Here is a 12,210-nt window from a genome sequence, read left to right as displayed (position 1 = left end):
TGCTCAGGTGGAACAGTGCGCTACGAAGCTATCCAAGGGTGCTACGTTCTTAATTGGTGCGGTTATCGGTGAGCCTTGTTACAGAGAGTGAGTTCTGCTGAATCCCGAAAAGTAGCCAAAGCATATGAAAGAAGAAATGACAGCCACACATTCGTAGCATGAACTTATGAGGAACTCCGCAAGGATTTCTCGGAACAAAGATCTACTTGAAGCCAAATTCGTCCCGGTTCCCGGAACAGGACGAATTTCCTTTCAACTAATACAATTTCGTCTACGTTCTCTTATTTTTTTTTATTGTGAAAGAGGGACATATAAACGAAAAAGAAAAGCAGAGAGGTTAATCAAGCTAGGACTTTGGTCATTGGGCTACCCTACTGAACTAGAAATCCATGGCAGAAAAATGGCTTACGCGGTAAAATATCTTCACTAAAAGAAGGTCGGCCCAACTTCTGCAAGTGTGCTTGTTTAGCCCAGTGGCTGAGACACTCGACATTGGAGTGTGGCACCATGGGTTCGAAATTCAGCACAGCCTCGAAGTTTTCCATTATTTTATACGCCAATTTCATTTTAGCGCATTAACAAGCTTGAGAGATACACACGTCCTGCAAGCCTGGTTCTTCAGCCCAGTGAGTAAGACACTGGCCTTTGGAGCGTGGGGCCCCAGGTTCAAAACTCAGTGCAGCCTTGCATTTTGATGCATTAAATTCTTCGTGGCGCATTGACGAGGTTCAGAGAGAGTGATGCTACGCATGCCTGGGCCTTTAGCCCATGGGTTAATGCACTCGCCTCTGTAGCGCGAGCCAGTAGTTTCAAAGCTCAACGCAGCCTACAAGTTTTATTTTGTTTTCTATTTGTGTTTCTTCAGTGCAATTTGTATTACTAGGTCAAGAAATGGATGGATGCACAAACACATTTAATCATCGAGGTGGCTTCCATATCATCGACGTATATAGAAGCTCCGCTCACAGTCTGCTTTTCGAGTAGTGTAACTAAATCTAGTCATGAATCAATGAATATTAGCTGAGCAAGAAAACGAATAATACAGTGCAGGTAAATATGCAGGAGATGTCCCAAGGTTACAAACTGCAGGCTAGAGGTGATTAATAGGCGTGAATTTTATTGTAAAAAACTGATAGCGGCTCAACTTTAGTGTGACGTCACACAGATGCAAAGACGGACCTCCTGCGCGTGTAGAAGCCTCCCGAGCAAAAGCTTCCTTTGATGTTCTGGCTTTCCCGCAATGCATGTTGAAAAGCAGTTGAAAAAGTCGGGACCCTTATGACACCTGATAAGGCTCAAGTTTTGTCTGACGTCACAACTTGCAACGGAGGATATAGTTTGCGTTTACAATGGAGCAACCCGAGCTGAAGCATCCCCTGATGCTTTTGCTTTCTCGCAATCCATGTTGAAAAAGCAGTCGAAAAAGTTGGGGCTCTTATCACCCCTGATAATGCTTCACTTTTGTCTGACGTCACAACTTGCGATGAAGGATATACTGTGCGTTTATATAAGAGCTTCCCCTGATGCGTTTGCTTTTCCACAATGCGTGTCAAAAAAAAAAACATTCGAAAAACTTCAGGTCCTTATCACCCCTGATAAGGCTAAACATTTGTCCGACATCATCAGACTTTTTAGCCGTTTCCGACATATACGAAACCAAGAGATGCCATATGAGGTCCCAAGCTTCAAGGTTTGACGTCGAACAAAAGTTTACGCTTATTAGGGGTGATAAGGGCTTGAACTTTTTCGGCTGACTTTTGACATACATTGCGGGAAAGTCAACGCATCGGGAGAAGCTTCTGCTCAGGACACTCTAATATAAACGTGCAGTATAACCTTCCATGCACAGTGTGAAGTCAGACAAAAGTTGAGCCTTATCAGGGGCGATAAAGGCCTCAACTCTTTTGGCTCCTTTCTGATATTCGTTGCGGGAAAGCCAACACATCAGGGGAAGCTTCAGCTCGGGTGACTAATGTAAACGTATAATATATCCTTCGTTGCGTAGTTTGAGGTCAGACAAAAGATGAGCCTTGTCAGGGGTGATAAAGGGCTCAACTTTTTTGGCAACATTTTTGACATGCATTGCGAAAAAGTTAATGTATCAGGGTAGTATCAACTCGGGAGGCTCTAATATAAACGTAAACTACATCCTTCGTTGCACGGTGTGACGTCAGACAAAACTTCAACCTTATCAGGTGTGATAACAGCCTCAACTTTTTTGGCTGCTTTTCGACATACATTGCGGGAAAGCCAACGCATCAGGGAAGCTTCAGCTCGGGAGGCTCTAATATAAACGTACAGTATAACCTTCCTTGCACTGTGTGACATCAGACAAAAGCTGAGCCGTGTCAGGAATGATAAGGGCCTAAAATTTTTCGGCTGATTTTTGACATTTATTGTGAGAAAGCCAACGCACCAGGGGAAGCTTCAGTTCGGGAGACTCTAATATAAATGCACACTACATCCTTCGTTGCATGGTGTGATGTTGGACAAAAGTTGAGCCTTATCAAGAGTGATAAGGGCCCCAACTTTTTTGGCTGCTTTTTTTACATGCATTGATGGAAAGCCAGCGCTTCAGGCGAAGCTTCAGTTTAAGAGACTATGATATAAACGTACAGCAACGTATAAGTAAACTGGTAGCGCAACTTCCATAGAAGCCCATGGATCCAGTAGTCCATGGCTCGTTGCTACTGTCGCCATCTACGTGAGGACGGGACAACTAACAGCAACCAAAAATAAAACAATAAGATATGACGTCACAACCAGAAGCGGTAGCGACGTCGAGTATCTGCCCTAAATGGCGCGAAATTGAAAATTTTCAGAACGGCTAATTTTTTGTGTTCTGTTAATATTACGCGATTTTATTGCGCCTTAATTGTGTCTCGCTAATTGCATGCGTGAGAGAAAAGAAGCAATAACAAATATTCTGGAAGCAAAGTTGTTTTATTAGCCAAATGACGTACTTGCAACATGCACAAGGAACTTCGCAGAGACAATTGTGAGACAGCTGTTCACTAGGACTCGCTCGCCATATTCCGTGCCGACCACTTGTGCACTCGCGATCTCCAACGTGAGCGTAGCTCTGGCCGACTGGGCTCGCCCTACGTCATATCCTGACGCCGATCTCCGACGACAGCGTAGCTCTTACCTACTGGACTTGCTCTACGCCATCTACTGCCGCCGACAAGAGCTCTCGCAAGTGGTGCCCCGTGCTCGGACTCCTGTGACCGTGTTTTCATCTTTCCTAACTCTCCGATCCCCTCGATATGTCCTCGCTCGCTGGCTTAGTGCATCCTTCTCTCTATATATACCTTTATTCCTATTCTTTTAATCCGTCCTCACCCCTATCACATGTGAGCTACTGTTGAGGGGTCGCACCGTGATGTACACAGTTACGGGGCTCACTTTTCTCTTCCTTTCTCTCTTAGAACCATTTACAACTTTTCACTAGCACAACAGCATAACAGTTCGAAAACTCCCGTTGCCCGATCGTCGAAAGCCACTGCATCGGGTGTCACTGGTCCCGTTAATTCGGGAGGCGATCGCCGGGCTAATTCCAAGGGCCGAAGTATCGGCCCCCCGAACCTCACCACGAAAGCGTGGGCAATTTAGAAGTGGTCCTTTTGGCACGCCAGCGGACCCCGGCTGTGGCCCAAAGAACAAGTCAGAGCCGAGAGTTGATAAACAAAACAAAATTATATTCTCAATATTGGCAGATCAAAAACAATACACAAGTATGCACACTCCACAATAGTTGAATACAATATGTCACCAATCAAACAATGTACTACACAGTACAATCAGCCACACTCGAAACAACGGACACAGACAACAATACGCACTACAATGCAGTCGCATGCATTGAACAACCAAGACACTTAAAGACTAAAGAGTTAGAAAACTTATTCAGTCCAAAGTTCTTGGAACAAAAACCTGAATGATACTCTTCCGAGAATCACTCACTCAAAGTCCAGCGTTGTTGTCGTTCCGCTGCCCCCGAAGTTTCTCTTCCAGGAAACCTCGCGTCTTCACTTGGCCGCTCTCCAAGCTTCAAACTTCTTCGCCGGAAACACGTCGGCTTCACACTCGCAGCTGTTGCCACGCGTCTTCGCTCGATAGCGGTAGACACACACTCTTGCCTGTAGCTCGAGTCGTGTCGTCACCCCTCAGGTGGAAATCCTTTTCTTCTCCTCCTTTGTCACGGAAGACAAAAGGCTTCGCCCACAAGGCGGAACACCCTACGCACTCTGGCGCATACTTTCTTCTTCTCCTGCTTTGTCACTAAGGACAAAACCTTCACCGACGGACGCGGCGGGATACCCTATGCACTCTGGCGCTAACTTCCTTCTTCTCCTGCTTTCTCACTAAGGACAAAACCTTCGCCGACAGACACGGCGGAATACCCTACGCACTCTGGCGTTAACTTCCTTCTTCTGCTGATCTCTTATCTCGGCTGCTCGATTAAATACCCTCCGCGCGAGATGCCACAAAGTTCTCATCATTTCGTCGGCGCGATACGCAGCGAAGGCTGGGGAAAGGCGGAGAGCGTACGAGGGCCGTCCGCGACGGATGACGCAACCCCGCATCACCACACCCCTTTCCATCGAGAACCCTCTCGGGCTTGCTCGGCCGCCGATGCGAGGAGGTTCGTTGGTAAACCTACGCTTCCGAGGGGAGAGGGACGCGCGCCCGGGGGGGAGGGGTCTTTGGATGCTTGTTTTCTTTTTTTTATCGTTGACCTCTCGGCGCGTCGTCGCGAGAATTTGGCGGCGCGCTCTTTTTTGAGCGCTCGTTTTGTGACACTGCCCCCCACTTTAAGAATATTATCTCATAATATTGAAAACCACACAAACGAGCGCGAACAGCCCCCACACTCTCAAAGACTGTAACATAATCCGTCGCTCATGACACTTCACATTCACAATAGATCAATCAATACAATTGTACATTGCAATTCAATGTCACAACACATGAAATATAACCACAGGTGCATGAGTACAACACTCCATCACATATTCCAGACAATACAAATGTACAAAGTTCTCTCATTACAACAATTGTACGATACTATACATCACGTCACAGCACAAACACTTCGACACTTGTGACACAGGATAACACAATAACAACACAGCCAAACGCATTCCGATTTGACCTCAGCACCTATCCTAAGTACTTCGAGCTGCGCTTGCGCCCTTTCTTGCGGTGCTCGCTCGATCTTTTCTTGTTTTTCCTCGTTCTTTTTCGGTGAGCCCTTTCCAACGACGGGGTCTGAGGCGGCGTCTCAGCCATCGTTGTCACTTCCGACACTGTTAACGGGTGATAACGTTCAACCGATCCTGTTCGGTCATTCACCCGCTTGTTCATGTCACGACATTGTGCCTGGCTGGCCGACTCCGTCATCTTTGCATTGTCGGTCAGTTGAGGTCGAGCCGACGTAAGTCCAGCTGCCCAGCACGTAAACTCATTCAATACGATCATGTTCTCATTCGCTGTCTCTTGCACCCAGGCTTCACCTTGGGCTCGCGTGAAATCCTTCACGGGATTTTTCTCCGCTGTATCTCGCGGCCCCTGTGTCGGCGGGGGCTCCATCTTCGCGTCTTCCCCCAAACGTTCTGGTTCGTTCGACCCTCGCGCCCCGTCGATGTTTCCGATGACGAGGTCGTACTGGGGGGTCGTCATACATAGAGCGGTAACCTTCCCGCTGTAGTACGGGGTTTCAACCTCAATCTCTGCTTCGGGAAGCATCCGAACCGTACTGTCAATTAGGCAAACTGGTTTCGTTTTGCCTGTTAACTCACTTTCCCGTACCAAATTTCTCCGCACGATAACAGTGGAGCTGCCGGTATCTCTTAACACCGTTACTTTTTTTCCCGCAACTTTTCCAGGCAGCGTTGGTATTCCCTTCGTAACACCGGTTGGCTGTTTTGTCATTACAGCACCCACAATAGGAAGTTTCTCCCCATTTTTCAACTCTACGAATCCGTTGGTGACGGCATTATCAACGGATTTCGGTGCTGCTAGCACACAGGATACCTGGTGAGTTTGACTCACTCCGTTACGACAAGCGTCTGTTTTGTGCCCAGTCTGACCACACTTGAAACATTTTACTACCGTAGGGCTCGTAAAGTTAGTACGACAGTTGTTCGCGCGATGACCCACTCGGTTACACAGGAAACATCGCGGAACACTCTCCGGTGCACGCTTCTTTTGTTCGGGTGCCAAATTTTTCGAATCTTCGGAACACTCCTTCTTGACCTCGGCCAAATTAGTTCCACCTTGCGCTTCCAAGAATTGATCAGCCAATTCAAGCATGCCTTCAAGTGACTCAGCCTTCCTCTCTTTCAAGTACAGAGACAGGCTTGGGTGGCAACTAGTAAGAAATTGCTCTCTAATGAGGAGCTCTCTAAGCTCATCGTACTCCTGCGCTGTCCCTGAAAGTTCAATCCATCTGTCGAAATAATGGCAAAGTCGGGCGGCATACTGCGTAGCCGTTTCACCATCAGCTGGCTTTCCTGTCCGACATCTGTCCCGGAATCCTTCCATAGTAAATCTAAATCGCTTCAGCAAAGCAGCTTTCACCTTTTCATAGTTGGCTGCGTCGGTCGGCGTCAGCCTACCGTACAAATAAGCGCTTCACCACTCAAGCAAGTACTCAAAGCAGTTGCCCATTGATGTTCCGGCCAGTTTTGGCTCCTTGCAATCGTCTCAAATCTGTGAAGGTACGCGTCAAGGTCGTCCTTCCTTTCATCAAACGCTACGAGCAGCTTGCTTGGGTTCAAGCGGAAGCCATGGATGATCTTCCCGTTCGCTGCTTTCAAGTCTAGCTTGGATGAGAGTTTCACTTCGCTGTTGCAAACGGAGCCGCTCGAGTTCCATCTCGTGCTGTCGCTGCCGTTCCCTTTCCTCTCTTTCTTCTTTCAGCTGTCGCTCCTTTGCCTCTCTTTCTTCTCTCGCCCTTTCGGCTGCCAACTTTTCTATCTCCAAGTCAGCTTCTTTTTCCGCTTTGGCTCTTTCGACCGCCAACCTTTCTTTTTCCAGCTCAGCTGCCTTTTCTTCCTTGGCCCTCTCTTTTTCTTCTTTTTCCTTCTGGGTGACCCACTTCCGTAGTTCGGCGCCAGAAAGACCCATCTTCTTACCAAGAGCGACTAACTTTTCGAGATCCATTGTGTCACGCAATTAAAACCTTGCCGCGTGCAAAAAATATCTGCCTAACTCAGTATATCGGAACACTCTCCTGCACTCGTTAACGAGAACACTGAACAACACACAAAATCGTTCCGATAGCAGTATCAACAACTCGAGGCTCTTTCTCACTACTTTGGACACACTGTGCACCAAAAGGTCCTTGTCGCGGATGCCAGATTAATTGTCACGGGTCCCGTTAATTCGGGAAGCGATCGCCGGGCTAATTCCAAGGGCCGAAGCATCGCCCCCCGAACCGCACCACGAAAGCGTGGACAATTTAGAAGTGGTCCTTTTTGGCGTGCCAGCGGACGCCGGCTGTGGCCTAACGAACAAGTCAGAGCCGAGAATTGATAAACAAAACAAAATTATATTCTCAATAATGGCAGATCAAAAACAATACACAAGTATGCACACTCCACAATTGTTGAATACAATATGTCACCAATCAAACAACGTACTACACAGTACAATCAGCCACACTCGAAACAACGGACACAGACAACAATACGCACTACAATGCAGTCGCATGCATTGAAAAACCAAGACACTTAAAGACTAAAGAGTTAGAAAACTTATTCAGTCCAAAGTTCTTGGAACAAAAGCCTGAATGATACACTTCCGAGAATCACTCACTCAAAGTCCAGCGTTGTTGTCGTTGCACTGCCCCCGAAGTTTCTCTTCCAGGAAACCTCGCGTCTTCACTTGGCCGCTCTCCAAGCTTCAAACTTCTTCGCCGGAAACACGTCGGCTTCACACTCGCAGCTGTTGCCATGCATCTTCGCTCGATAGCGGTAGACACACACTCTTGCCTGTAGCTCGAGTCGTCACCCCTAAGGTGGAAATCCTCTTCTTCTCCTCCTTTGTCACGGAAGACAAAAGGCTTCGCCCACAAGGCGGAACACCCTACGCACTCTGGCGCATACTTTCTTCTTCTCCTGCTTTGTCACTAAGGGCAAAACCTTCACCGACGGACGCGGCGGGATACCCTACGCACTCTGGCGCTAACTTCCTTCTCCTGCTTTCTCACTAAGGACAAAACCTTCGCCGACAGACACGGCGGAATACCCTACGCACTCTGGCGTTAACTTCCTTCTTCTGCTGATCTCCCATCTCGGCTGCTCGATTGAATACCTCCCGCGCGAGATTCCAGAAAGTTCTCATCATTTCGTCGGCGCGATACGCAGCGAAGGCTGGGGAAAGGGGGAGAGGGTACGAGGGCCGTCCGCGATGGATGACGCAACCCCGCATCACCACGCCCCTTTCCATCGAGAACCCTCTCGGGCTTGCTCGGCCGCCGATACGAGGAGGTCCGTTGGCGAACCTACGCTTCCGAGGGGAGAGGGACGCGCGCCCGGCGAGTCTTTGGATGCTTGTTTTCTTTTTTTTATCGTTGACCTCTCGGCGCGTCGTCGCGAGAATTTGGCGGCGCGCTCTTTTTTGAGCGCTCGTTTTGTGACATCGGGACAGCATCCTTGAGAATATCTGGTTGGTGACGTATAGAGTACAGTGGCTTGTTGACTAGCATGTCGCATTCACCATGATCGAAGGCGAGGGCCCGCCAGCCATGCGCCAGCAAAAGCAGTCGGCAGTCACAGGAGCGGCTCTCGACAGATTCTGTGAGCTAGTTGAGCTCTGAAATGCCACACCAGCAAACAGCGCAAAAATAAATAGGCAAACAACTGAGAGTACGCACAAAACCACTACGCACGAAATGTGAGCGATGCCTCGTTAGCTTGGCAATACACCGAACTTAAGCACACGCCGAACTAAACAATTGCTCCAAGGCAAAAACGTTGGCTCATCTTACCAGACTGCCAGCATGTGTTCCTCTGTTTCTGAAACTAAACGAGCAAAATCAGGCGCTCAACCACATACCAAAGACTAAAGTTTTCTTAAAGTAATCTACTGAAGTTTTGTAACAAATAAATCAGAACTAATGAAAATAAACGTTTCAATAATTTTCTTGTTTTCACTATTTGTCCTCTTCTCACCTAGTCGCTCTTCATTTGTCGCGCTGTTGTTGATGTCTGAAGCACCAGGTTTCGGACCACTTTTCGTTCCGACTTTCGCGACCTATTTAGATTGACTTTGGGTACAGTATATCCTTCGTTGCATGGTGTTACGTCGGACGAAAATTGAGCCTTATCAGGGGTGATAAGGGCCTCAACTTTTTCAGCTGCATTTTTAAATGCATTGCGGGAAAGCCAACGAGTCAGGGGAAGCTTCAGCTCGGAGACCCTAGTACAAACGTACAGCATAACCTTCCTTGCACGGTGTGACGTCAGACAAAAGCTGAGCCTTATCAGGTGGGATAAGGGCCTCAACTTTTAAAGACGATAGTGCTTCTTCGGGACCTTCGACGCAAAAAGTTTGGCCTGTATGTCTGTACATTTGTCTGTTTGTCCACTCTTAACGGCACCGGGTACTTGAAACGGCCGACCCCATCCGCAGCGCCCACCAATGTTGCTCAAGGTTTGGCGTTCATACTTGTGCAATCGTCAATTAATAAGCAATTATAGCGCATGTCCGGGGCACCATAACAACACGTATATATTCTGCGTGTGCGTCTTTTACTAGAAACGGCATACATAAGGACCGTAGCGCTTATCACGCTGCGCTGACCATGCAAGGCTTCCGCGAAAAGGCGAGCGTTTCCAACGCTTTGCTAAGACGACACGGTGGAGGCACCTACCCATTGCCTTGCGTTCTACGCCTTATCACCTCTGAGACGGGCGCGCACGCACGCCTCAGAGGCACGTGCTTCGTTGTCGAAGAATACTGCCAGATGGCGCTCATGTCTCACGTGTGACGGGACTTGATGCACTCGTTCGCCTCCCCTGCACGCTCGAGGCACTCTAACGCAGCGCCTCCAGAATACCATTCACCGATTTTCTTACGCAGAACATCAAATAAATTGTTCACTCTCTTCACACACAAGACTATCGTCTTTCGACGACATTTGCAATGCAGATACGGAGCCAATTTTTTCGACTGCTTTTCGACATACATTGCGGGGAAGCCAACGCGTCAAGGGAACCTTGAGCTCGGGAGAAAGAAGGAGGAAGGAAGGAGTGGAAATACAGGGAGGTTAGCCCGTCCTTATACAGGCTGGCTACCATGTGCTGGGGAAGAGGGCAAAGGAAGCAGGCTCACCAAATGAAAAAAAAAGACAGAAGGAATAGAGATCGTTTTTTTTTATCGAAATAAGTGCCTTTGCCGTCTAAGTGCGCTCATTATCACTCATTATCACACATATTTATTACCCTAAGAACATTCAAGTAAGGTTTGTCGCGTCACTACGAAGTTGCCCGCCCACAGCATGCATGAGCAACTAGCACATCTTGGATATCATTTTGAAGGGGGAATATGTACATTATTTGAATACTATGGTGTTGAACAATGTAATAAATCTTCGGTAAGGAAGTAGTAAAAGAAAGATATATTAGAGGGGTCTGGCTGCGAACCTGGGGCGTAACAATTCAAAGGCAAGTGTCTTGACCACTCAGCTAAGCGTGAACGTTCGCCGAGTGCCAATGTATTTTAACCATATGAATACTCTGTACCAGAGATTTCAGAAAACAAAACAAAAGGAAACGCTTTCTGTCAAGACGTTGGTGAAGTGTGGCGGTTTGGACTAGTTGGTATGACATGACGATAGTTATAGCGCGAGAACAGAACGACGACAAAGGGACAAGAAGGCGACGAGCGTTTTCGCAATGTGGGGATACAGAAGCCCCTTCCAGGAACATTAGCATTCGAAGACGCCAGGGAAATAACGGCTTTGCAAAAATTTGTTTTATTGTGATAACAACTATATCGACACTCTCAGCTGGAGTTTGCCGCCGGCGTCACAAGATGAGTGTATGCTGTCGTTGTTATGATTTCACAGCAGTTCCTGTGACTGCGTTTTATTACGTTTATTCTTAGCTTTACTACTATTTTTTAAATAAGCCATTACATTGAGGCGATGTGGCTTTTTTATACAGCTTCCCTTTATTTGCGCCGCGTTGCGTGCGCCTGCGCTCAAGGTTGATTTATTGATTGATTTGTGAGGTTTAACGTCCCAAAACCACCATTTGATTATGAGAGACGCCGTAGTGGAGGGCTCCGGAAATTTTGACCACCTGGGGTTCTTTAACGTGCACCCAAATCTGAGTACACGGGCCTACAACATTTCCGCCTCCATCGGAAATGCAGCCGCCGCAGCCGGGAATCGAACCCGCGACCTGCGGGTCAGCAGCCGAGTACCTTAGCCACTAGACCACCGCGGCGGGGTGCCTGCGCTCAAGGTTGTTACGACTGTGTCGTAAAGGGCTTTTCTCCGTTGTCGTTACTCTGTCAACACTCGAGCCTAGCCAAGTCACAAAAAACGTCACTGCGCATATGCCGAATAGGCTGATAGTAGCAGTATACACGCGTTACTTCTGAGACAAAGTGAGAAAAACTACGTCACTCCAAAATCTTAGCTACCTGGAAATTGGTGCATGATTTCATGAGCAAGCATAAAATATGCTCAAGACGCGCTGACGAGCGTGGAATCATTACGTCGAGTGAAGGCTGTGCCACTTGCGTACTATTATAACGCAGGCCTATATGCAGATTTCTATGAAGTAATAAATTTTACTATAAACAAACAAACAATATTTTAATACTAACAAGAAAATTATTCGCCACGTACACTAATCTACGGTGACGTGGCAGGTTACATCGAACAATCAAAGTTGTGGTTACCAGAGGCGCCACAGAGCATTTTTCGCCATTTTCAATGAATGAATAAACGTATAAACATATTTCTCAATGAGAAAAACAGGGTTCTTATGAGTGAGTATAAGAGACAGCTCTGGACAGTTGTCAGGCCTTTAAGCACGTCTTGCTTAAACTCGTTCAAATCGACTGCAAAAGGATGGCAAAGCCGGCTCCTCTCATTCGACTTCACAACGAAATGAGGGACACGTTTGGGGCAGGCCATTTGGACAGATGCACCTGGCACCGCAGTAGACGATACGTTGAGGGTTGCTCACT

At 47.6% G+C, this 12,210-nt stretch overlaps 1 protein-coding gene across 1 annotated transcript in view; it reads left to right on the top strand.

Annotated features, from left to right (window-relative positions):
- The first annotated feature begins 8,725 nt into the window (after nt 1-8,725).
- The window catches only part of LOC142767308 (uncharacterized), a 65,168-nt gene continuing 61,683 nt past the window's right edge, over nt 8,726-12,210 (top strand). Inside the window, exon 1 of the mRNA XM_075868763.1 lies at nt 8,726-8,804. Coding sequence (XP_075724878.1) covers nt 8,726-8,804 — 79 coding nt within the window. The remainder of the gene's footprint in view (nt 8,805-12,210) is intronic.

The sequence above is a fragment of the Rhipicephalus microplus genome, chromosome 1, assembly GCF_043290135.1.
Source record: "Rhipicephalus microplus isolate Deutch F79 chromosome 1, USDA_Rmic, whole genome shotgun sequence".
Lineage (NCBI taxonomy): Eukaryota > Metazoa > Arthropoda > Arachnida > Ixodida > Ixodidae > Rhipicephalus > Rhipicephalus microplus.
The sequence above is the reverse complement of the archived record's forward strand: the minus strand, read 5'-3'. Positions and strand labels throughout refer to the sequence as shown.